Source organism: Symphalangus syndactylus, chromosome 6 (assembly GCF_028878055.3).
Source record: "Symphalangus syndactylus isolate Jambi chromosome 6, NHGRI_mSymSyn1-v2.1_pri, whole genome shotgun sequence".
In the NCBI taxonomy this organism is placed as follows: Eukaryota; Metazoa; Chordata; class Mammalia; order Primates; family Hylobatidae; genus Symphalangus; species Symphalangus syndactylus.
In genome coordinates this window covers 95,070,379-95,097,958 of record NC_072428.2, presented here as the reverse complement: position 1 = coordinate 95,097,958, position 27,580 = coordinate 95,070,379, and the positions used below count along the sequence as shown (strand labels likewise).

General features: G+C 40.2%; 2 protein-coding genes across 7 annotated transcripts in view; one reads left to right on the top strand and one right to left on the bottom strand.

Moving 5' to 3' along the window:
• Window positions 1-19,064, bottom strand: part of KMT2E (lysine methyltransferase 2E (inactive)) — a 100,886-nt gene extending 81,822 nt beyond the window's left edge. For 5 of the 6 annotated variants that reach the window (XM_055283534.2, XM_055283536.2, XM_055283537.2 and 2 more), the window contains exon 1: window positions 18,613-19,064. The gene's annotated coding sequence lies outside the window, so the exon portion shown is untranslated. The remainder of the gene's footprint in view (window positions 1-18,612) is intronic. The other variant, XM_055283533.2, reaches the window with a different exon arrangement.
• The window catches only part of LOC134737070 (uncharacterized), a 32,643-nt gene continuing 23,711 nt past the window's right edge, over window positions 18,649-27,580 (top strand). The window contains exons 1-2 of the mRNA XM_063642390.1: window positions 18,649-18,997; window positions 19,202-19,650. Of these exons, the coding sequence (XP_063498460.1) occupies window positions 18,649-18,997; window positions 19,202-19,650 (798 nt within the window). The remainder of the gene's footprint in view (window positions 18,998-19,201; window positions 19,651-27,580) is intronic.

The window sequence follows — 27,580 nt, the reverse complement described above, 5'->3', positions numbered from 1 at the left end:
AATTGTTAGTGTCCACTTGAAGTGCCGTACTAAGAAAGCCAAATATAATGGGAGAATGCCACAGTGATGTCTGCCAATGGGTAGAGTAGGCATTTGTACTTCATATTTGCTACATCTGTGGTTTAAAAAAATAGCAGGGGAATGTCCACGCCTGTACACCCTCTCACCTATGGCTTCCTGAAGAACTGTTTGAAAATCAATAGCTAAAAGAAAATCCTGACTTAAAATCTGATAGGAAAAACTTGTTTCACTGGCATATTCTACTTGTCCAAAGGACACACTGAGTAGAATATTTTTTACTCTTACAAAAAATAGTGTTAAAGCTTATTGTAATTAATAATCAAACAACAACAAAATCCTAGGCTGGACATGGTGGCTCACAACTGTTATCCCACATTTTGGGAGGCCAAGGCAGGAGGACTGCTTGAGGCCAGGCGATTGAGGCCAGCCTGGGCAAAAAATCAAGACCCTGTCTCTACAAAAAAATTTTTAAAAATTTGCCAGGTGTAGTGGTATGTGCCTGTAATCCCAGCTAATTGGGAGGCCAAGGTGAGAGCATCACTTGCACCCAGGAGTCTGAAGTTACAATGAACCATGACAGCACCAGTGTACTGCAGCCTGGGGAACAGACCAAGACTCTGTCTCTAAAAAAAATAAATAAGTAAAACAAAAATAAGTAAATAACTTTTTTTTAAAATCCTGCAAACACTTTTTTTTTTTTTGAGATGGAGTCTCGCTCTGTCATCCAAGCTGGAGTACAGAGGTGCAATCTCTGCTCACTGCAACCTCCACCTCCCAGGTTCAAGCAATATTCCTGCCTCAGCTTCCCAAGAAGCTGGGAATACAGGCATCTGCCACCACGCCCAGTTAATTTTTGTATTTTTAGTAGAGAAAGAGTTTCACCATGTTGGCCAGGCTGGTCTCAAACTCCTGACCTCAGGTGATCTGCCTGCCTCAACCTCCCAAAGTGCTGGGATTACAGGCTTGAGCCACCGCGCCCAGCCCCATTTATCTTTAACTTACTTAAGCTATATAGACCATTAGACTTGATCATTATTACTTTTTAGCCTTTTTTTTGAGATAAGAGTCTTGCTGTGTCGCCCAGGCTGGAGTGTGGAGTGCAGTGGTGTGATTTCGGTTCACTGTAACCTCTGTCTCCTGGGTTCAAGAGATTATCCTGCCTCAGCCTCGTAAGCAGCTGGGACTACAGGTGCGCCACCATGCCCAGATAATTTTTGTATTTTTAGTAGAGACAGGGTTTTATCACTGGCCACACTGGTCTCAAGCTCCTGACCTCCAGTGATCCACCCACCTTGGCCTCCCAAAGTGCAGGGATTACAGGCATGAGTCACCATGCCTGGCCTTTATTTATTTATTTATTTATTTATTTATTTTTTTTTTGAGACATTTTCACTCTGTCACCCAGGCTGGAGTGCTGTAGCACAATCTCGACTCACTGCAACCTCCGCCTCCCATGTTCAAGCAATTCTGCCTCAGCCTCCCAATTAGGTGGGATTACAGGTGCCCGCCACCATGCCCAGCTAATTTTTGTATTTTTAGTAGAGACAGCATTTCATAATATTGGCCAGGCTGGTTTCGAACTCCTGACCTCAAGTGATCCACCCACCTTGGCCTCCCAAAGTGATGGGATTACAGGTATAAGCCACCGTGCCCCACCTTTTTCAGCCATTAAATAACCAAATAAGAGCATGTTTTTGATTAAAACAAAGTTGGCAATTATTTTATTCTGTCATTCTTTCTTCCCCACTCGCCCACCAATCCCCCCAAACCCCAAGACGGAGTTTTGCTCTTGTTGCCCAGGCTGGAGTGCAATGGTGCCATCTTGGCTCACTGCAACCTCCACCTCATGGGATCATGTGATTGTCCTGCCTCAGCCTCCTAAGTACCTCCATCACAGGCATCTGCCACCACGCCCGGCTAATTTTTTATATTTTTAGTAGAGACAGGGTTTCACCATGTTGGCCAGGCTGTTTTTGATCTCCTGACCTCAAGTGATCCACCCACCTTGGCCTCCCAAGGTGTTAGGATTACAGGCATGAGCCACCATGCCCAGCCTATTCTGTCATTCTTTAATCTCAAGTAAAACAGTGTCCTCACTCTCCTTCTATCTCCTTCTAAGTATGCTTTCTATCACTATTTTGAATCCATTTCTTTCATACTAGAAAACTTGAGACTTTTCTTCTTTCCCTCTCTAAAAACAACGTGCATCAAATCTAATTAATAGAATTTAAACAAATCTTTCTGATGGTACTGTCTACATTTTATTATCTCAGACCTGGGCAATGAATACTTAGCTCTAAGTAGTTTCTTTCCCTATACTAACATGGCTTTTAAATCACTGGTTCCCAAACATAGATCCACAACTGTTACTTTTCATATACCTAGGGATAGGAGTAGAAAATGATAGGTTCCTAGGCCTTACCCTAGAGCTTCTCATGTAGTAGGTCTGAGACGTGGCCTGAATGCCTTATCAAAAAATTACAAGGGCATTCACACCAGTGCTCTATTTTAGTATTGGTTACAACATTGGACAGAATATTATACTTCAAAAGCCACTAGTTTCCTCATAACTTTGACCTATTCAAAAAAAGTGTAGTTCACAGTAATTCCAGTCAAGTTCCTAATCTTGACATTTTATCAGGTTACCTTGTTCCATACTAATAATCCAATCTATAACTCCTTTGATTATCCAAGTCCTTTTTGCTATTGTTGGCATATCCTTACTCATTCCTCTTCAAATTCACTGATTTTCTTTTCCTTTTCTTTCTCACCCAATAAAAATCATATCAGACCTTCAAGAACCAATGCTTCCTCGAAGCCTTCCCAATTTTTTTAGATAGCTTTAAGACATCTGGCAAATCAACCTCCTAAGGGCTGTTTCCTCAGCTGTAAATAACAATTTGACTAGTCTTTATCTCAAAAGACTGCTCCAGCTATAAAACTTGTTCTACACTAATGTCTTCCATTCTTAACCTTCTAAAGAATGCACTACTTACATTAACTACTGGTTTATATTTTGACAGACATTATTTTAGAACAGCTGTTAAGTGTATAGCTTCCACAATTAGATCATCTATTTGACTCCATAACAAGAACTGAGGTATTTCTATATTACCTCAAAGCCTGTAATTCAGTGGCTAAGACACCCACCTAAATTATTATTGATTAAACCACAATTTCCCTTTTTCTAACACATAAATCTCTCCTCCTTCCTTTAAATGAACATGAAAAAACAAAACCTGCCACTGTTACTAATGTAGTTGCCCCCAGGCTCAGTCCTCCCCATTATTAGTCTCCCATCAATCTTGGATTCAATTTTTCATTTCTGTTTGATTTACTATTCCCATCCATCTACTGGATGTATATCTATAATATCTGCCATCACTTCAAAAATCAAGCCTTCAAAGTGAAACTCTTTTCCACACATCTTCTGTCATTCTATTTTTTATCAGTATTGCCATTCTCTTCTCCTTCTTTCCTTCCAGTTTCCTATTATATCCAGCCACCCAATCTTTCGTGCCTCCTCAGTGTTTATGACTCATTATCCCTCAGCCGCCATGGCCCCTACCATCATCTTCATCATCTGAATAATCCAACAATCAACAACCCTTTCGATTTGTCACTATCAACTTCTAAGTAATTTGTCTCTAAAGAATGGAATTCTTAGTATTGTTTAAGCATTTCCCTCCTCCCTCAGAGTACAACTATTCTATTTTAAAACCAAATCAAATAAAATTCATTCATTTAACATATTTATTGAACATACACTATGTTCTAGATACTGCTCTAGGTGCTTGGGAATGGGCAGTGAACAAAATTATATTGCTCTTATGACACCTGAAATGACCTATGGCAATCCAATATAATCAAGGGTACCTTCAAGTAGTGTTTTTTTTTTTTCCTGGAGTGCAGTGGCACAATCTCAGCTCACTGCAACCTCTGCCTCCCAGGTTCAAGCAATTCCTCTGCCTCAGCCTCCCACGTAGTTGAGATTACAGGCATGCACCACCACAACTGGCTAATTTTTGTATTTTAGTAGAGATAGGGTTTCCCTATGTTGGCCAGGCTAGTCTCGAACTCCTGACCTCAAGTGATCCACCTACCTCGGCCTCCCAAAGTGCTGGGATTATAGACATGAGTCACCGTGCCTGGCCTTAGAGCAGTTTTCTTAAGTAGCTGCCTTTGATTAATGATTTGTTTATTCTCAATACCTTGTCAAGAATTAGTCCTTTATAAGGATCAATAGAAAGCTACAAAAATTTTCAAATGACTTTAATTAAAATTATTGAACAGCCACTCTTTAGCTATGTGACCCTAGGAAATGTCTCAGTCTCAGGCCGTGCACGGTGGCTCACACTTGTAATCCCAGCACTTTGGGAGGCCAAGGTGGAGGGATCACTTGAGCTCAGGAGTTAGAGACCACCCTGGACAACATGGTGAAACCCCATCTCTACAAAAAACAAAACATGAAAATTAGCCAGATGCGGTGCTGCAGGTGAAGCTGAACACCTGAGGTAAGCTCGGGAAGCTGACGTGGGAGAATTGCTTGGGCCTGGGAGGTGGAGGTTGCAGTGAGCTGAAATCATGCCACTGCACTCCAGCCTGGGTTAGTGAGACCATCCCTCAAAAAAAGCAAGAAAGAGGAAAAAGAAAACAGAAATGTCTCAGTTTCGACTGGGCTGATGGCTCATGACTGTAATCCCAGCACTTTGGGAGGCTGAGGCAGGCGGATCACTTGAGCCCAGGAGTTCAAGACCAGCAAGGCCAACGTGGGAAACCTGGTCTCTAAAGAAATTCAAAAATTAGTCAGGCATGGTGGCCCATGCCTGTGGTCCCACCTACTCGAGAGCCTGAGGTGAGAGGATGGCTTGAACACAGGAGGCGGAGGTTGCAGTGAGCCAAGAACACACCACTGCACTCCAGCCTGGGCGACAGAGCCAGATTCTGTCTCACAAAAAAAAAAAAAAAAAAAAGTCTCAGTCCCTCTAGGCCACTCAGGAAAAAATGAGCAAAATATCTATATCTTTTTGTTCAGAGTAAGATATGCAGACACAGTGTAGATATTTATTTATTAATGTTAGGTGTCTCTTAGAATATACAAAAATTATATTATTCAGTCCAATGATAATAATCAATTCCAATCAGAATACTGTTGGCCACTAAACAAATGGTGAAAGAATAGCAACTCTATTACTATATTTGAATAGTTATCTTAATATTTCAGATGTATTTAAAATATTTACTATAAAAATCTTAAGACTAAAGTAAGAGTAGGCTTAATTCCTAAGTACTTACCAAACCCATAAAATCAGTAAGGGACCAAAATTAATTATAAATATATATATATATATACATGTAAATACTTTCAAGTTTAAACAGTTTTACTTCTACAGCATTTTCCTGTCTTTTAATTCCAAGACTTACAATATCCCAAGATCAGCTTCCTCCTCTTCATAAGGTAATGTAAATAGAAAAACAAAAACCTGGAAATGGGAAGACTAGTATAATACAACTAGAGCGTTGAAGCTTAAGGAAAGAAAATGTCTGTGCACTTTATACACCAAAATGAATTATGGAATTAATAGATCCACATATCCAATAAGAAAAATACTCAGTATGCAAACACACATGAGCTTTTAGAGTAGCCTATCTTGAACTTCAAAAAAGCACACAATCTCTGAAAAAATGTAGAATACAGGCAAAAATAAAATGTCAAGAATGATGTTGGTGGATACGAGTCCTATAAGGGACGAGTACATTTGCTATGAGACAGACTACACTCACTTTCACCTTCCAGCTTCATTGCAAGGCTGAGGTGGGAGGACTGCTTGATCCCAGGAGTTAAAGTTTAGTGAGACCCTATCTCTACAAAAAAAAATTTGTTTTAAATTAGCCAGACATGGTGGCATGGTGCCTGTAGTCCCAGTTACTTGGGAGGCTGAGGTGGGAGGATCGCTTGAGCCTGGGAGATTAAGGCTGTAGTGGGCCATAATCGTGCCACTGCACTCCAGTCTGGGCGACAGAGCAAGATCCTGTCTGCAAAAAACAAAAAACAAAAAAGAGGACGGGGCCTTTCTGCAAAGGGATTATATATAAATGAAAAATAACCCACATATAGTGAGCTCATCAGCCACTCATAAAAACCATTTAAGCATGAGGAAATTGCTGTGTGTAGCTGGGGATTGAACTACAATTGTTTTTCCCAAAATCCTTAATGAACTATTTACTTTAGGAGGTAAGAGGTGTCAATTTTAAACTTCGTAAGTGAAATTTTAAGCTATGCCGACATAATCTCCTTTGACATGTAACTTCCACTATCACTCTAGATCAATTTAAATGATAAATACCAGTTTCTCACAATTATTCTCAAAGTAATTACACAATAAAACAGCATTTGTCTTTTGGTACAACCATATCACATCCATGAGATTTGCCAGTTTAAACATACAATTCAAAGATCAAATGGTTGACAGATTACTGTATAGCTAACGATTAATACTAATATACAGCAACTAGGTTACTATACACCAATTACAGGCTTACATTTGAAAAAACCACACAATCTGACTCCAGCGATATTAACCATCAGAATCATCAGTTATTTCCCTTAGGAAGCAGTATGTGCAAGATGAACAAGACAAAATTGATAGCTACTATGATGCTTTTACGTAGGAAGGCACTCAACTATCTGCCACTAAATTAATCTACAGTATTATCAGAGTTCAAAATGTCCCTAAAAAAGAATTTAAATCTCACACGACAACAAAGGTCTTTGGATCTTGATATGTTCCAGAACCACTTGAAATCTGTTCTTTCATCTAGCAGAGTCCTATAAACCCACTGGATAAACGAGAGTCAGATCCTGAAGTCTCATTTTTAGATTTCCAAGACACTGAATGATCAAAACAGTTACAGTATGTAATTGGATCCATCCCCTCTTGAATTATAGAAATCTAAATTTACATATATACAGGAGACTAGATGTTTGCGAGTTCATCAAAGTTAACACAGAGAATTATAAAAAATATATCTTAAATACTGTACTTGTAATTTAAAATGTCCGTATCAATTTTTTAGTTTCAAGCTAAAATGTATTCTTCGAGTATAGCTCCCCTGACTAGAATTCTGGTTTCCTGTTCCTACATAAACCAGACCAGTAATGCAATGTCCACAGTTTTTGGTTCAACACATTTCAAAATAAGTTACCTAGATCTTTGTGGGGCAATCTGAATGTAGACTTCCTTTTAGATTTCTATTTTTTCCCTATAATCTTTTAGTCATCTTGCCCACGCCTAACCTGACTACAATTTTCTTCAGCAACTAATTTGCCTTCATCAAGTTTTCCAAAGCATTTAACTTAGTTTGCATTTAAACAGTTCTCTTTTCACATTCATTTATCACTGGTTTATGTAATACTTAATAGAATAATATAAACACATTACAAGTACAATGGAATTAGCTGATTTGGGAACAAACCTATGACTTCCATGAGCATTCATCTCAACTGGTGGAAGCAGCAGAAAGTAGTTTACATTCATTCAACATACATGGACATTAGTATTTTTAAAAGAAGAATTATTAATCCTGCACATTGGTTAAATGAAGATTAAGGAAACATCTATAGTACCTACATAAAACATTTTAGAAAAAAATAAACTATAAATAGTGATCACCTTAGCATGTGATAGACCTTACACACAGAAGTCAGAGATTTACTTTTTTCCAGAAACTATCACAGAAAAGGCTATAGAGCTTACTAAGAATTTTACCCAAATTAACTTACTGAATTCTCAAAACCACGCTATGAAATAGGCTCTATTATTATTTCCACTTTGCAGACCAAGAAACAAAAGCACAAATAGGTAAAAAACATTGCCCAAGGTAGTACAACCTGGTTTGAGTGCAATCAAACCAAAGTGGTATGGTTCTGGAATCTCAACTGTATACAATACAGCTTCTAAAGAAGTACTGTTTTGAGTCCTTTTAATAAACATATGTTACTTTTACATCTTAAGAATTGGAGGTAAATAAGCCATGCTCCATATGTCATTCTCTCAGTGCAAATTTTTCAGTAGCACTCCTCTTAAGTACATATGCTTTTATTCTGGCATTCAAGGCTCAACCACAACTTGATCCCAATTTGTACTGCTGTGATTTCAATTCAAGCTCCTTATCCAAATAGCCCATAGGTTCTGGAAACCAATGAATCATCTTGAACTGGAATATACACAAGCAGTAGACAGAGAGTCTGTCATTTGACACTATACAAAGACCAGTATTTGCTTATTTCAGAGACTCTGAAAATAGTGGCCTGCCTTTTAAAAAGAAATGTCCAGCATGATTTCTCGGAAAAGTATAAAGCACCAAGAATCAGGACCTAAATTTTAAACTTTGATTAACCACTATGTAACTTTATGACCTTGAGAAAATCATTTAAACTCTCTGGAGCTCAATCTCCTTATAAAATAAAAGCAGAGAACTGGAATACAAAAATGAGCTGGAGCCAGTACTAAAATGCAAATTCAAGGCTCCACTCTAAAGACTTGATTATACTGGTCTGGAAAGGGGCCCCAAGAATGTTCATTTTAATATAATTGATACACGAGGTCCTTGGGCCACAGTGAGAAAAAAATAACAAAGAGATCTCTTAAGTCAATTCTCAATGTAGACTCTTAACTTCAGTCAATTAAGGTGCTCCTTTACACGGCCAGGATGGGAGTTCTGGCCTGAAAGAAAATCCTTTCGTTCATCATGGGGCTTGTTTTTGTACCTTCTGCCATACCTTTTGTTTAAACACTGAATTAAGACTTAGTAGTACTATAAACTGAACTTCCATCAATCTGTTAAGACATATTTGCACACAGTCAATTCAAATTACTTTTTAAAGCACCTACCAAATGCTAAGTATCCACTGTATTTCATTAATCTTCATTGTTGTGAAATATGATTATCTTAATTTTCTCAGAATAAAATTTTAAGTTTTAGAGAATATAATATGCACTCTGTAAGTCTCAAAATTTTCTTCTCCTGCTGTCTGAAAATTTCCAAAGAAATTATCATCCAAATTCACTACCAACATCTTGCTATCACTGAAAGAAAATACATAAAACTGATGAGTATTATTGTAATGTAATGAAAGTGTAAGTGTTTTCCTGTTTCTTTTCCTTTTCTTGTCCTTCTTAACCTTTCTGAGTATATATTTCTTTAACTACAAAGTTCTAGAAACCATATACCGCTTTGCCCCAGTTACAGATGTTTCATGCTCTGCTGTATTACCATCTGTGTATACACCATCTCACCAACCCCCTTTTAAAAAGCATTAATTTGCATGTATGTGAAAAATAACCTATTTTAATGTTTTCCAAAAAATATTTTACTTTTTAAAAATTGCTTAACGGAGCCGGGCACAGTGGCTCAAGCCTGTAATCCCAGCACTTTGGGAGGCCAAGGTGGGCGGATCACAAGGTCAGGAGATCCAGACCACCTTGGCTAACATGGTAAAACCCCGTCTCTACTAAAAATACAAAAAAATTAGCCAGGCCTGGTGGTGGGTGCCTGTAGTCCCTGCTACCAGGGAGGCTGAGGCAGGAGAATGGGCGTGAACCCGGGAGGCGGAGCTTGCAGTAGGGCGACAGAGCGAGACTCCATCTCAAAAAAAAAAAAAAAAAAAAAAATTGCTTAAAGAATTTTTTTTTTTTTTTTTTTTTTTTTTTGAGACAGAGTCTCACTCTTGTCACCCAGGCTGGAGTCCAATGGTGCAATCTCAGCTCACTGCAACCTCTGCCTCCCAGGTTCAAGCGATTGTCCTGCCCCAGCCTCCCAAGTAGCTGGGATTACAGGGGCCCGCCACCACGCCCAACTAATTTTTTGTATTTTTAGTAGAGACGGGGTAATAGATTTTCTTAATGGAGAAAGGGGAGTATCAAAATTGGAAGATGTTTTTGGCCCTTAGAAATTAAGCTGCTGGCATCAGCAAATCATAAGCCTAAACAATACAACTGTAACTCAAGACTCATTTAGCAATAGTTTTAAAGACTAAATAAGGAACTAGAAGCACATCTTTTTTGTGTGTGTTCTGGATTTCAAATTAGATCAGCATCCAGGAAACTATTTAAATCCCATTTGGGTGGAAAACTGTACAGGAATATTATCCATATAATGCTGTCTATCTTATCTATAGTTTTCTTCCTTAAAATTTATTTTATTTGTTGCGATTTAAAAAGCAGCCCATATGCCTTACAGAAAAACTGGAAAAGAAAAAACAAGAAAATGAAACTCCCACAATCCCAACTATCCAGAAACAAATCAGTTAAAAACCCTGGTGTATATGTATATGTATGTACCCAAGTAAAGAAAAGAAGAAAATTAATTTTTTTTAATTAAGCAAAAGAAAAGAAAAATCTTCGTGTATTTACAACCAACACAGTAAAAACTTTAGGCAAGAATCATCAATAGATGCTAAATCTCGAAGAGGAAAGTCTAATGAGGAAGTGGATATTTATACAATCTCAAAGTATCTCCCCAAAAATTAATTAGTAATGTCAAAAAAAAAAAAGCATCAACTGTACAATAGAGAAACTACTCAACACCTTAACTAAGCTATCAAAATGAACATAATAGTAAAGGGCAAACATACATCATATGCCTCCAGACGATAGAAAAACACATATTTCTAATCTAGTATTCCAGCCAAAAATGTATAATCTGAATAATGAAGAAACCTTAAGACCAAGCCAAACTGAGGAGCAATATATAAATAATAAGCCTTCCAATGTCATAAAAGACAAAGACGGAGGAACTGTTCCAGATTAAAAGAGACTTAAGGGACAACAAAACTAAACGCAATCTGTGATCTTGGATCGGCTAATGGTACTGAAAAAAATGCTAATAAAAGACATAATAGGGACAACTGATAAAACTAGAATATGGACTATTTAGTATTACATCAATGTTAAATTTCCTGAATTTGACAACTACTCTGGTTACTTAGGAAAACATGCGTGTTCTTAGGAAATGCATACTTCAGTAATAAGGGCTGTAAAGGGGCTAGTACTACTGGCAATGAAACCCACTCTCAAAATGGTTCAGGAAAAGTATCAGGTGTATATATAGAGAATAATAAAGCAAACAGCAAAATGTCACAAGTCACATGATCTTGGTACACCGTATGAGAGTTATTTGTACTATTAAATTTTCCGTAAATTTTACATGATTTTTAAGTAAGTTAAAACCAAAAATATCTTGGTTTTTTAGCATTCCTCATCATATGTGTGTGGCAATTTTTTAATTAAAAATTGAATCATCAGTGTGATATATCAATTATTTAGTTTTGGAAACCCTCCCAAGTACCTTTGAACATTCCTGGAAAAAAGTGATTGTTTTCAGGAGAATTAAAGGTGTCTTTCTCTTGCTTTACATCTGAGAAACGCCACTCTACAAACCATAAACACTCACCCCACCACCATCTCTCTAACTAGTCTCAGATAATTAGAGGGGATCAAGATGGTGAATAGTGGCTCTTTGACACCTTGCCAATTCCTGTGAGGCCCATCTGTACTTTCTTCAAATAAATTATGTGAGATTTCCCTATAGCCTTATAACAAATCCTTTATTTAAGCTAGCTAGAGCTGATTTCTGTTCCTTGCATCCAAAAAACCCTAAAACAGCAGGCTTTTAAGAAGGTGAAATAAACTACGGGTTCTCTCAAAGCAGGGACAGTCTTATCTCTCTCTGCATCTGTGGTGCCAGGAAAATAACAGCTACTAAAATTCATCTTTTGTCTGTGCTTCAAAAATATTGTTACAGTGAAGGTTTAATGATGTAAGACGTAATAAGCCTCTGTCCAAGGCAACCAATTAAGCAGCTTCATTTAAAGAGAAGAAGCAGAGACTTATTTTCTGGGTAAGAGTTACTATGTATCAGACCAACCTGAGATCCCTATTTATGGCTACTGGACCACAGTCCTAACCATTCAAATTAGTCACATCATGAATCTTCCCATCTCAGCCACTTCATTAAAGAGGAAATGGGGTTTTCAAATTCCTGAACGCTCTCTTTCTTTAAATGTTACATAAAGCAAGATGGTAAGAGGAACTCGAGATATCTCTCTGTAAACTCAAAAAGAGAAACGATTACATACATTAGTCTGTGAAATAAGAAAACAAAAATATTAGAAGAGTGTATGTTTCTCATACACATTCTCTGAAAGACCCAAACTATGTTTTCCTGACAATATCCTAAGTGGTAATGGTTAATTCTTTTCACCATATTCCTCGCTTTTTACTAAAAACCACTGACACTAGGCTTCATCTTAGGCCAAACAGTAAGGAAGACATATTTAATCTTTAAGCTTATTTAACTCAAATACATTTAAAATAATTTATAAGTGTAAATTTTTAAGACTTTAAATGGAAATCATTTTAAATACCCTATGAAAACAAAAGTCAACATAAATGAAAAAATTCAAACATTTTTGGTCTCAGATAAAACATGAGACAACATAATTACATGAACTTTATTTATTTTTTTAGAGATGCAGTTTCGCTCTTGTCGCCCAGGCTGGAGTGCACTGGCACGATCTCGGCTCACTGCAACCTCTGCCTCCCAGGTCCAAGCGATTCTCCTGCCTCAGCCTTCCAAGTAGCTGGGATTGCAGGCACTGGCCACCAAGCCCAACTAATTTTTGCAGCAGAGATGGGGTTTCACCATGTTGGCCAGGCTGGCCTTGAACTCCTGAGCTCAGGCGATCCACCTGCCTCAGCCTCCCAAAGTGCTGGGATTACAAGCGTGAGCCACCATGCCAGGTGAACTTTAAAGTTATAAGTACTGCAAACCAAAACTAACTCAATCCACTATCGTATGTTAGACAGGCATGACCTTAAATGCTGCAACCAAGTTGGCTATTACACAGGTGTGATGACACAATATCATCTTTCTCAATATTAAAATTCAGGACCAAGAATTTTTTTTTTTTAATTTACTTATTTACTTTTTTTTTTTTGAGACAGAGTCTCACTATCGCCCAGGCTGAAGTACAGTGGCACAATCTCGGCTCACTGCAACCTCCGCCTCCTGGGTTCAAGCAATTCTCCTGCCTCGCCCTCCCGAGTAGGTAGGATTACAGGCACCTGCCACCACACTCGGCTAATTTTTGTAGTTTTTAGTAGAGATGGGTTTTCACCACGTTGGCCAGGCTGGTCTCAAACTCCTGACCTCAAATGATCCGCCTGCCTCGGCCTCCCAAAGTAGTGAAATTACAGGTATGAACCACCGTGCCCAGCCTATTTTTAATAATTAATATCTGATATGTCCTAGTCTTCTGAAGGAATGTTTCTTCCTTTGGATTAACTCTAAATTAAGCAACCTAAGAGCTGCTAAGAAATTACCTCTCTGTCCAATTGTTGTAAAAATAAAGCTACATAGATCATTGCTTATCACGTTGACCTGCATGTAGATCCTTTCTAAACCCAGATTTCATATTTGAAAGTTTTGAAATACAAAATATTTTAATTAAAAATGATGAACAAGTAGTTTACACATTAACTTATAGGTTAATTATTTACTCATTAAAAGGCATAATGTCTGTTTTGATGGCATCTTAATGCAACACATCAAAAAAGAATTCTTTGTTGACCTGTTGCATTGAAAATGTTCAACATTCCAAAAAGGTTAAATAGTTTTGGTAAATAACCAAATGAGATTTCCAATAAAACTGTAAAATTCACCTAACAATAAAAAACATTTTTCTCTCCAAAAATAAAATCCAATTATGAGCTGTTCGTGAGGGGAAAAAAAGAACTGATTTCATATCAAGTGAAAACATGTTATCTAGTGAAATATAAGACCAATTGCTTTTCCTGACTCTGATTTAAGTAAAAAGCAGCCTAGGTACCAATGGTTAATAAAAACTTCTTTTATCCTTAAAGATACGAATTAAAACCTAATTAACTTAGTCTGGGTCACCTTCATTTGATTTTTAATGTAGCACTTAGCATGGAAGTTCACAATAACAAAAAAAAATTTGTTTGCATCATAATATGGTTAATTCCTATCTCCTGCAATTGCTATTAAAAATATTGCAATTGCTATTAAACAATGAGTATTTTATAGAAAGTAAAATACTCATTTTATATTATACAAAGTAAAATGCTCCTATTTACTTTATATAAAGTAAAATACTCATATTTACTTTATATAAAGTAAAATACTCACTGTTTAATAGCAATTGCAAGATTTTTAGTTAAATACCATCCACTTCCAGTTTAGTGTAGAAAACAATTTCAACAACAAATATTGTTCCTCCATATTAAGCAAATTTGTAGGTAATACAAAAAATTATCCTTTCAATGTCAAGAAAAAAATAAGGCTCCTCCCAAAATTTGCACATTCCAAAACAGGTACTAAATACAAGCCACTTCAATTTTAAATCCAGCCTAAAAGCCAGTAACATTCATAGAGTAATATTTCAAATAGTATTCTTCTCGTTAATTTGCCAGTCAACACAAAAAATTAATTTTACCATAATTCTATTTTCAATATTAAAAAGTCTCATAGATAATCTATCATGAAATTGGGGGAAACAAGTCTCACAGAATACAAGTATTTAACATTTATTTTAACACATAACAGGGAACAGTCCCTGATCACCCTACATATTTGAGATGTAAATGTGTTTGCTTCAACAAAAGATTCACATCCAAGAAATAATTAAGCACCTACCATCTGCTAAAAACAAATCCTTTGGAGATAAAAGCTTTTATACATTATTAAAATATTTTTAAAATAGTAAACATAAAATAGCATCTGTTGAGAAAACTGCATACTAGTATTTCCTAACCAGTTTTGATAGCTCTTCAAAGTTCTGTTTTACACATTTTAAACACACTATGGTTGTACACATTTAAGTCCCAGTAGTAGCTTCCAGAAATGCAGAGCTGTTAGGGTTTACATAAAACATACCTTTAAAAATTAAACCACAGGTTTCTTTAGGAGATTGATGAATGAAAATGAGTACATTATTCTTGGAAATTAAGAAGCCAATTTAAGAAATTATAATTTCCCTAAGACCACTAAGATATGTACTGAGGGGAAATTTTTCTCCCATTGATTAGCTTTTCTCCCTACTTCCTCAGTAGATTCAAGAAGTCCTAGAGCTTACTGGGGGCATATATGGCAATGATTTCTCGCTGGAAGCTGTGAGGAAGTCAGACAAGCCAAAATTGTAGGGCAGTTATCAGTCTTACAGAGTTGACGGAAATGGAGACCTGTCAAGGTTCTACACTTAAGCTGGGATCAGAGAGATCCTTTCATTTACACTGACAACGAAAGGATGTATGATCAAAATGTAGGCTCTAAAAATAAAATTAACTCTCCAATTACATTATAGTTGTCTACAAATCCACTTAAACAGATAAACAACTAGTCCTTGAAACTCAGCTATCCTAGAACAAAGACCATTTGACTAGTTTCCCCCAAGGAACCAAATTCTTTCAAAACTCTGGGAACAAAAATTATGCCTAATCTTTTAATAAATTTGCCTAGACAATCCTAACTTAAAACACACACAGTAAATTAACAAAAAACAAACAATTATAGCCTTGTTATTTATAAAGTAACCATTCAAAATAAGGTACAATACTTTAAAAAAAAAAAAAAGCCAGTCTCATTTTACAGGAACTAAAACATCAAAAAAATAAAAACACCCACCACCACCACCAAAAAGAAACAAACAAAACCTAAAGCAATAAAGCAAGCCAATATGAAGAAAGCTAGTAAACTGAAGACAGCTTTTCCTATAATTTCTAACTTGGTATTTTTCATCTGAAGCCAAATAAGTTCAATTGCTTTGTCTGTCTAGACCTGACCAAGGTCTCTATGAAGAAAAACATTGGGCACAGGCAGTGTTCCCTCCTATGGCCACATAAATCAAATCTGTAAGAATACACTGATTTTGTATACTGAATATAAGTTTAAAGTACCAAGCTTCTGAACCACAGAACTTAATCACCTAGCCTTTAAAATAAATGCACAATCTTTACACAGCAGTGAAGGATCTGGACTTCAATACTTGCTCAGATCAAAATCCAAATGAGTACTGACCCCAAAACCCTATACAAACTCGCCCACTACCGACCAACATTTCACTTTATAATAAAATATTTCAAATATTCTAAGTAAGGTTGTGTGCTCAGTCTTCCATGATGAAGCTCACTGGTATGTAGAAAATCCCTGAGCCAGTTATTTCTCTAATTATTTCGTAGGCTAGAACCTTATCATCAACCTAGTTGATACAGTCATCATATGAAGTAAATGCTGCTCTAAAATATTTACAATGGAATAAAAGAATCATGAAACAGTGTAAACTCTCCAACCTTTTAAAGTACTACTGGATTGAAAAGCACTCATCTTTCCGTTGCTCCACAATCAGAATGGTCATTAAATGTCATTAATGGCCCACTCATATCTCACTGCTTAGTTCAACCCAAAAAGAACTCCCACTACAAAAGTGAATTCTAATCTTTCACACTTTAAAAAATTCAGTTAAATGACACCTGACACCATTTAATTTTCAGTCTCAGTCCATAAGTTTCTGAAAATAGCATAAAATGGATTCAAGACCCTATTATGGTAATGTTTTTATTTAAGGTCTATTAAAACAGACTAAATTCCACAATCCTATAATAGGTAAACGGGCATATTTGAAGAGGAAAAAAATCCAGAATCGGAGCCTTACTTTTAACTTACATAATGATGATAGTATGCTGTAAGACGATTGTTAAAGGCAGCATGAAGCTTCACTTTACCAAATACACAATCAACTTTGAAAATTCTTAAGAAAAGCTTAAATACACGGGAAAAATGGATGGCAAAATATAATGGCATCTCTACACCCAATGAAGTAACAGGTTTAGGCTTGTTTGTACAGCTCCCTAAAATTTAAAGTGAAACACAATACAAAAATCAAAATCCACAAAATGGGTCAAGAGGTGGTTGGGAAATGTCTTACTCTAGATTGAAACATTTAATCATATAAAATAGATTGTACTTATATACTTACTAAACATTTTAATCTACTCTGGCATACTGAATAAAAGATGGCTGGATTAAACCAAACAAAAACTATTATTGGTACCCAAATAATTTTTTTTTTAATGTTGAAGCGCACCCATCATCACCACTGAAATTTGCAAAGCTGAGTTTTTTTTTTTTTTTTTCCAAAAGTGGAGACATTTTATTTGCCTTTCAGGAAAAACGAATCAAATTAATCAACTAAAACACAGCATTGTAATTTGCAGTAAAAAATCAACACATTTTTGTCACTGGCTCGGGGAAGGAAAAACAGCCCAGTCTTTTCGTGTAAACATAATAAGCCTGTAATATGCTGCAGACAAACGCACTGCATGGGGTGTGGAGGACCCGAGCTGATTAGATTACCACAACATCAGCCTGGGGCCGCCATTTTTAGAATCTGTAAAGGACAAAAGAGGGAAATTTCAGTTTTTACTCCCCATCTCAGAAATTGAAGGAAAAAACAGACTATGTTCCAAATAGGTATTCATGTCTCCAGCCTAGAGTTGAATGCACCTCACTTAATTCTCTCCAAGGTCTCCAGAACTCCAAACACCTTACCTTATTCACATCTCTAAAAAGGGAACAAAATAGGCAAAACGAGGTTTACTCTGGAGCTAACTCTAGCGATTTCTCTTTGACTTTAAATTGTATCATTCTTAAGACAGAGCCCAGCAAGGACCGATCTATACGGAACTAAGGCCAGTAGAAGAGAGCACTCTGGATTGTTTTTTCTCACCCCCACCCCGTTTAGCACAGTGAACCGTTTGTTTCTCATCTGTGTCTGCTGCCATAGGATTTGTGCCAATCCCTTGGTCAAAATAAGCTTTTCTGAAATGAGCCATATTGTAGATCCTAAGGCTCCGACACAGTAAAGGACGGCGGTAATGCAAAAGGAGTGGGGGAGGAGACTGAGAAGGCTGGGTACTGGGGTGACCACCTCAGGGGCGGGTTTACCCTCTCCAGGAGAGGATGAGGAGCTAGCTGTCTCTCTCTCCCACAAAGAGAGATGCCCAGGGCGTTCTTCTTACCCCCTTTCGTATTCATGTGCACATTATACCAAAGACTGCCCGTCAAGAAATGGAAGAAGAAAATGGGGCCTATATGGCTTTTCAGCACCTGAACAAGACGCGGTTGAGAAAAGGGAGCGCTGGCAGCTCCTGGGACCACTTCGACACAAACCCTACTAACAGTCACAAGCCTCCGTCTTCACTCAGGCGGCCTTAACCCGCTGCCAATGAGGAGTGCGCCCCCTCCCTAACTCCCACTCTCAAGGGGGTTTAACTGCCAGTTTCCCCTTCCCCAACCCTAAAACCCGCCATAATGCTCCATTTCTAGGGTCAGGGAAAAGAAAGGATAAATTCGATTTAAGCAAGCAACGTCTTGCGCCAGCAGAGACACCTGAGAGTCAACGTCGCCTCCCCCAGCTTAAGAATAAAGATGAGAGACCTCCCTCCCCCTTGAAACACAAGTCCCCCAACCCCGCAAGCCCTAGGAACTCCCACGGAGACGACAGGCACTAACCTGTGATGTTCACACAGGAGACACCCGAACCCCGTTATGTGCTCGACCCCCAAGGAGTCTCTCCGCACCTCCGCGAACAGGCGACCCCCCGACAGCAGCCACTGCGGACACAGGACCGGGCTCCACACACCCCCTCCCCAAACAGCAGCGCGCAGCCTCTTCACCAGGAACCGAGGAGTAGGGGAGGGGGCAGCCAGGCAGTCAACAGGAACGCAGAGACGACGGCGAGGCTGCTTGGAGTCTCTATGCCCACTCTGTTGCCGCTCCCGAACTCCGGCACGGTCTCCGACTCGGCCCCCTGCGCCCGCTCAGTGTCACTGCCTCTTGCTCTGGGAAAATGGCGGCGACGGCGGCGGCGGCCGCGGCGGCGGCGGCGGCGGCGGCGGCAAGTGCACGGGGCCCGCCCGTCCCGCTCCGCAGGGGCAGAGGGGGAGGGGATGAAGCTGCCCGGCGCCATTTTGCTTGTGGGCTGCCGCCCGCCGTTGCCTCTCCGCGGAGGCTCGAAGATAGCAAACTGGAGGCGGTGAGGGGGACGGAATCTCTGTCTTTCTGACAACAGATGCATTCAACAATCCACCGAAGGTTTGAGGAAGTGTCGGTGTTCGGTGGGACTGGTTCTTTCCCCCTTTCCCTCAGTGGCCCTCAAGTCTGGATATAGGTGAGCTTGGGCATGCCAGTATTGGGTGCACGTACAAGGACAGCAGGGCCTGGGAACGAACTCCCTCCCGTCACCCTCCGAAAGCGATACACTTTATCCCCCTCCCAAACAACCCCAGTCCCGTTTCCCCGTTCCTCTCTCCCTCCTCCCCCAGCCCAGTCTGGCCTCCAGCGCTGGGTGAACCCGGTTGGGGTGTCACTCGACGCCCACTAGGGGCTGAGGAGGCTCCAGTGCGCAGGCTCCGGGCACCGGATAAAAGCGGAGCTGGCGAGTCTAGCGCCGTCTCGATGGAGGAGCAAGAAACGGAAGAGGTCGGGGGGAGAAGCAGCAGGAAAAACGCAGCCACCGTCAGCGCCGCCTCCCTGCCACCGTGTTTCGGGGTAAAAAGCTGCCGTTGCCGTCGGTGCAGTTGCCGTCGTTGCCTCCTATATTTCTTTTGGCCTCGGGGAAGGATTTCCCCACCGGTGGGACAATGCGGGGAGGGGAGTGGGAATTCCTTTATATGGCGGTGATTAAACGAGGGAGGGACAGAGAGACAGTGATCTCGAAGAAAAAAGGGGGAGACCAAAGAATAAAGAAGGGTTTCCCCACTAAAATGACACGGCGATTCCGGCTCTTGTTTTCGGGGTCTTTCCCCGAAATGGTTTCCGTCTTCCCTTTGCCCCGCAGCGACCCGGAGCGCTGGGGGGAGCGGAGTGGGGAGAGGCAGAGGCGCTCTCGGCAGCCAATCGGCGCCTGATGTGTCCTGTCGGGCGCGTCGTGGTTGGCTGGCGATGACCTCATCCTGCAGCAGCGGGTGGGGCCAAAGCCGTAGGGGGAGGCTGTTGCAAAGGTAGAGAGGGAGAAGTGACGATGGTGATCGTTGTTGCCGCGGCCGATATGGAATCCAAGCAGTGGCGAAGGGAATCGCAAGGCTCTTCCCTGACCATTTTCTCCTGTCCCTGCGCGAGGTGAGGGCCCCGGCTCGGCCTCTGCGAAACTTTGGGGCGCTGGCGCGGAGGAGGAGACAGGATTTCTCCCGTGACTTTTGTAACTGCGTCAGGGCAAGATGGCGCTGGGTCTCCTTGGGGCGCGGGGGGAGAGGCACGTCCACCGCCGCAGCGCATGTGACCGGGCTGCATTCCTGTGGGGTTTGGCTCCGACCCAGGCCGGGGCGGGGGAGGGGACAGGGCTTGGGCGGAGGAGACTGTGGTGCGGTCGGCGTTGGCGGCCTGCAGAGGAAGAGATGACTGTTGGAAAGCGTTCCCCTCCCCCATACGGCAGAACAGCTGCGGCTCCCAGGGGAAAGCCCCCGCAGGACACTCCTCGTGGGGTGTGACGGCTGTTGGTGGAGAAGGTTTGGCGCCCTATTTTCTTATCTGCCTTTCTCCCCGCAAAGTATACTTATGTAAGGTGGTAGTTCCCTGACGTGGGACTCGGAATCAACTAGGAGTCCTTGAGAGCCTCTGGGAGGCCTAGCGAGGGGTAGATTAGCTTCTGGGGGTACAACGTCAAGGAGGATCGATTACTTTCTGAGGAAACAGTTTCTCAGATTGGAATGGAAAAGTATTTCCAAAGTTTAGAAACAAACGTAAAGGTATAAATAACACCCAGGAACACTTTAATTGCTTTTAAAAGGCACAAGCAGCCATCTGAATTAAGGGCCGTTTTCAGACTCTGTTCCTTCCTCCTGTACTTCCTGTTCTTTATTCCAGTTTCCTATCTGTACATCCCTTAAGAATATAGTTGTGTCTGTGGGATTTGCTTTTTTTTTTTTTTTTATTTGAGACGGAGTCTCGCTCTATTGTGCCCAGGCTGGAGTGCAGTGGCGCGATCTCGGCTCACTGCAACCTCCGCCTCCCTGGGTTCAGGCCATTCTCCTGCCTCAGTCTCCCAAGTAGCTGGGATTACAGGCGCCCGCAACCACACCCTGCTAATTTTTTCTATTTTTAATAGAGACGGGGTTTCACCATATTTGCCAGGCTGGTCTCGAACTCTCGAGATCCGCCCGCCTCAGCTTCCCAAAGTGCTGGGATTATAGGCGTGAGCCGCCGCGCCGGGCCTGCTTTTTTTTTTTTTTTTTTTTTTGCACTGGGCATTAGTAATACAGAATAAAAGCCGTGTTTTAAACTGTATTAAATTGTAAGACTTCAGTACTTTTAGTCTGCTTTCTTTCTGTTACCCTTTTGTAGTTTTTAAAAATAAAAGATGCAATTATAAGCACTTCCGGTGAATATTATTTCTTAAGGTTCCTGCATCGTTATGAAATTTGAAGCACTTTTGTAGTAGTACAAACTACTTTTAGCTTTTGAAACCTCGATAGGAGAAAATATCCAGCAGTTTTTAAGGGCTATTTTGGCATATTCAGTAAGGTAGAATAAGTTTGTTTTTCGTTTTTCCCACTTAGCCAAACTAGTTAAAGTAGTCAAAACTAGCAAAACATTTTTAAAGGGCTTCTCCTTTTGGGTGGTGTAGAGGGTGGGGAGTTATTCAACAAACAACATTGGCAGCCAAAATCGGACCTACTTCTTGGCAGAGCACTTATACTTGGTACTAGGAGAAAATGATTGCTGGACCTGAAAAGAACCTGAGGTCAAGGTTGTGCTATTTCTTTAAGTCTTAGTTGTAGGCTCTTGGTAGTTTGAAAACAAGATTGGGTTTTTAATTCATTTGTGTATCCTTAAATCCTCACTAGTTTTTGTGGATTTCTTTTTTCAGTTGTAAGCAACTGAATGTGGATGAGCTATAAATATTTAGTAGAAAGAATGTAATTGGTCCACTCTGAATAGAAAGTAAGCATTAAGAACTCTTGAATGTCTTCAAGGGTTACTTTGTTACGTGTAAAATGTCTCCCCTTCCTTCACAGCAGTTTTTATTCCTGCTTAAAAAAGGAACTAAATATGAAGTCAGTAGATTTTAAGGTAATTTTCAGAATGTTTCTACTTTCACCGTGCCTTAATAAGGAAAAGAGGCCATTTTCCAAGCGAATGGAAACACTCTTTCCTTGTTTTGTGCCTTTAATCAGCATGTACCTTCATTGTTCCTGATTGCCAAATCCACGAACTTCTTGAGCTCTCAATTTTTCTGGACTTTACTATGGCATTTTAAATACTGTTCCTACTTGGAATTACTTTTCTTTGACTGCCTTCATACATTCATGTATTCTGCCTGGGCAATTTCATTTGGCCCTATTATGTTCCAATACCTCTCCAATTTTAACCTCCATCTTAGCTCTGCCAGCTTCAGAGCCACAGGTAGGCAATGTAAAAATTTACTGGGGACCACAGGCTTTCTGAGCTCAAAAATACTAAGCTTGGTACTTGTTTTTTAAGAATTTTCTTTCCCCATCCCCTCACAAAGATTATTTGAGTAAATTACACCCCAAACTTCTTTTCCTTATTTTTGTGGAAATCATTGTCTCTTAACTTTGGAACATTGCAATTGCGATAAGCTTACTAGGTTCACATAGCATATTTTCTGGTGTGCTAAAATTAAAATGCACACCATCTCAGAAGTGCTATGCCATTTCATACCTTTGTGCTTTTGTCCTGCTACCTGCAGTGCGTCTTTCTCACTTCTGGATAACACAATTTGAACCTTTTCTTTGCCTCTTGAAATTGCAAAATCCCTACTCCCAAGTAAATGTGTCATTCTTTATGTTGATAACCCAGCCTAGTGCTTGACACTTGATGGGCATTCAGGTATACATGGTTTTTTAGAGATTGGTAAGATTAACTGCAGTCTATAAACTGTAAATACTGGCTTTTAAACTCTTTTAAAGGAGCTCTTTTGATCAACAATTTGGATAAGAGATGAAAGGTTAGGGAGGCTCCAGGCAAGGCAGAAGACTGCTGATGGCCCAGAGATAGTTCTGCCACAAAAAGGTGGGAAGAAGAAAAAAAACTGGGCTGGATATTTTTAAGGAAATATATTTTATAGCATTTTTCTTTAATGCCTAGTTTTGCTGCAAGCACTGAAGTTTATCCTGCATTTGTATTTCTTATTTGAAAAAGAAATGGCCTTTGAGGTTTGTTTTGTTTTTTGTTCCTTGGTAAGCACACTGCAAAAGCGGCGTTGTCAGCATTGTCTTTTGAGGTATCAAACGTGCTTTCAATCAGCAAATATCTTTTATATAGTACCATTCCTAATAAACTAAATTGGTTATCAACCTAATACAAATGGTATTTCATACAACTTAAGCCTCATCTAGGTTAGATTATATAGAAACTTATTCTTAGAGAATATATCGCCTTAATATTTCTTATCCTGAAAAGAGTATTTCTTAAGTGCCCCTCTCAAAGTATATCGATTAATATTTGTCTCAAATTTAAAACTATATCCTGGTTTTTCCCTTACAGTTGTTTAGCAAGTAAATGTTTACTTACTAATTTATTTTCTCCCAGACTTTATTCTACCAGTTTAAGCTTAGCTCAGTTTTGTTTTTTGTTTTTTGGTTTTGAGAAGGAGCTTTGCTCCGTCACGCAGGCTGGAGTGCAGTGGTGCAATCTCAGCTCACTGCAGCCTCCGTCTCCTGGGTTCAAGCGATTCTCCTGCCTCAGCCCCTGAGTAGCTGGAACTACAGGCGCACACCAGCACGCCCAGCTAATTTTTGTATTTTTAGTAGAGACAGGGTTTCACCATGTTGGCCAGGCTGGTCTTGAACTCCTGACCTCAGGTGATCTGCCTGCCTCAGCCTCCCAAAGTGCTGGGATTACAGCCGTGAGCCACCGTCCCCAACCTAAACTTAGCTCAGTTTTAATGCTACTTCCATTTCTTTATGTATAGTTTGATGTAAGAACAGTTGGAAGTAATGATTTAGGAATAACAAGCGTTTGGGATTTTTGTTTTTTTAATTAGCAAGGTAATGCCACATCAGGTCATTGGTGACACTAATGAGAGAACAGGGTAATTATTGGAAAGTCTTGACTTAAGGCCAGATGAGAAATCCTTAACTGGTAGTGTGACTTCCCTCCCCACAAAAGAGAACACTCTCGTAATACATCGAACTGTTGGATGCTGTTGTATATACTTTATACATAATCTTACCCAAGGTAGCAGAGCATTAACTTTAACATCTGTCTCCCTGACCTCACCAAAGTTCATAATCTTTGCCCTACTTACACTGTCTGAAGGATGACTTGGCTTTTTTTTTTTTTTTTAATTAAATTGAGAGACAGTCTCCCACAGTTGCCCAGGCTGGAGTGCAGTGGCGCGATCTCGGCTCACTGCAACCTCCACCTCCTGGGTTCAAGTGATTCTCCTGCATCACACTCCCCAGTAGCTGTGATTACAGGCGCTTGTCACCACGCCTGGCTAATTTTTGTATATCAGGGGTTTTGCCATGTTGGCCAGGCTGGTCTCGAACTCCTGACCTCAGGTGATCTGCCCACCTTGGCCTCCCAAAGTGCTGGGATTACAGGCATGAGGTGTGGCACAAGACAGAGAAAGACTTATTTTAAAACATGCCTGTCTTCAACCCAGGAGAAGAGACTGACTTTTAGAGCCCTCGATGTAGCAAGAAGAGCCTGAATCAGAGTAGGAGTGATAAAGAAGGAATATAAGTTATTACAGAAACATCCATACTTGTTGCCCGGGTGGGTATAAAGAAAAAGAAAGAATTGACTTTCAAGAAAAATAATTGACATTTGATAGTCTTCAGAGATAAAACCCAAAACAGGGTAGATACAGTCTTAATAGGAGACAAATTTAGCAAGAAAGCTGAGATCTTGGGTCTACATTTTAGGCCAAGGAAAAGGAACTGATTGCATTTGTTTTTTAAGATAGATTATATGCCAGTGCATAAGATATTTAACCTAAGTCTGATTAGCTTTATAATAATTTTTAAATTATTTTATTTATAACTATCCTAAGCAATACCTTTTATTGTTAGATTATCTAATGCCCACAAATGATACATAGCATTTGAAAGTAATTGCTGGCTGATTATAGGCATGGTGGCTTGTGCCTATAATCCCAGCACTTTGGGAGGCCAGGGTTGGTGGATCACATGAGGCCAGGAGTTCGAGACCAGCCTGGCCAAAGTGGCAAAACTCTGTCTCTACTAAAAATACAAAATAATTAGCTGGGCGTGGTGGTGCACATCTGTAATCCAGCTACTCAGGAGGCTGAGGCATGAGAATCACTTGAATTGGGGAGGTGGAGGTTGCAGTGAGCTGAGATAGCACCACTGCATTCCAACCTGGGGGACAGAGTGAGACCCTGTCTCAAAAAAAAAAAAGCAATTTCAAGTAGCCTGTAATCCCAGCACTTTTATAGGAGGCCGAGGCAGGAGGATTGCTTGAGACCAAGCTGGGCAGCATGATGAAACCCCTGTCTCTACAAATGATTTTTTTAAAAAATTAACCAGGTGTCTGGCACATGCCTGTAGTCCCAGTTACTTAGGAGGCTTAGGTGGGAGGATCACCACTTGAGGCCAAGAGATCAAGATCAGCCTGGGCAACACAGCAAGACCCCCACCCATAGGAAAATCCAAGTGTTCAGTTATTCACCCACTTTAGGTTTCCACCTTCCTTAGAAAGTAGAGTAGTATAAATTATTTCTGAAATTTGTGAAAACAATATACCACATAACCCTCTCAAACCAGGTTTCTTCTACTTCCAATGACTTCATTGATAAGGGGCAAAGTAACTCGAATGATGGGTGAGCTCATGACATGGTTTAGCTCCATATCAAACTCTGGATTTGGGAAAATTGCTACTGATTTATTAAACACTTGAATTCTTATATGCTAGGTCAGAATTTAGCAACTAAACTCTCAGAAATTTGCAAACCTCCTTTTTACGTAGAAAAGTGAATCCAGGCTGGGCGTGGTGGCGCGTGCCTGTAATCCCAGCTGCTCAGGAGGCTGAGGCATGATAATTGCTTGAACCTGGGAGTTGGAGGTTGCAGTGAGCCAAGATCACACCGCTGTACTCTAGCCTGGGCAACAGAGGGAGGCTCTGTCTCAAAAAAAAAAAAGTGAATATACTGTACTGTAAAGCCTATGCACCTTTTCCTCACACATAATTGCCTGTAGATTATGCCCAGTGCCTGGCCCCTATTGGATTTCTGACAAGCTTTAATGTTGTTAGGTTAAGAGAGAACCTGTTCCTCAAGTTTAGTCTTATCTCTAGTATTTAAATTGTTCATGAAGGAAGGCTGTGCTAAGGTGTAGCCTCATTCCTGAAGATCACTTACTTAAGTAATGTTCAGTTAATTTTCCTCATTCTATGAAAAACTCGAAAAGGCAACAAAAATATTCACTGTTCTCTGGTTCATTTGATAACAATGTTGTGGTACTCTAGGCATCTCTCCCATGTCCCAAGCACAGCTTATCTGACCACATCTATACAATAGACATTCTGTAGCGACTCTCTTTGTTCTATTCCATGCTCCCACTTTATGGCCAGTGAAAGGGCAAATGGAAGTAAAAAGGGTAACAGGACACATTAGATAGCTTTGATTGAAGCATTCTTTTAAAAAGTTAAATGACTGAAAAAGATTTTACAAATGACATCAAGAGTCAAGTTCATCTAAAAGTATCTAAAAGTTAACTAGTTCCCCTTCTCCACAAACTCTGCCCATGTAGGTAAGTTTTCTTTTTCTGAGGAATAAGAAACATGCAGTTATTTGCATTTATAATATTTTGTAAAAGTTCTGTAATTTCCTTTTTTTTTTTTTTTTGAGACGGAGTCTCTGTCGCCCAGGCTGGAGTACAGTGGTGCAATCTCAGCTCACTGCAAGCTCTGCCTCCCGGGTTCACACCATTCTCCTGCTTCAGCCTCCCGAGTAGCTGGGACTACAGGCGCCCACCACCATGCCCAGCTAATTTTTTGTATTTTTAGTAGAGATGGGGTTTCACCATGTTAGCCAGGATGGTCTCGATCTCCTGACCTCGTCATCTGCTCGCCTCCTTCTCCCAAAGTGCTGGGATTACAGGCATGAGCCACCGCGCCCGGCCAAAAGTTCTGTATTTTTATAAGCTCCAGGTGGTCTTATATAACCCATAGCATGTGATTCCTAAGAATACATCCTCTTGGCCATGCACGGTAGCTCACATCTATAATCCCAGCACTTTCGGAGACCAAGGCGGACGGATCACGAGGTTAGGAGTTTGAGACCAGCCTGACTAGCATGGTGAAATCCCGTCTCTGCTAAAAATAGAAAAATTAGCCAGCTGTGGTGGCGCAGGCCTATAATCCCAGCTACTCAAGAGGCTGAGGCAGGAGAATTGCTTGAACCCGGGAGACAGAGGTTGCAGTGAGCCGAGACGCGCCACTGCACTCCCGTCTGGGCGACAGAACGAAACTCTGGCTCAAGAAAAAAAAAAAT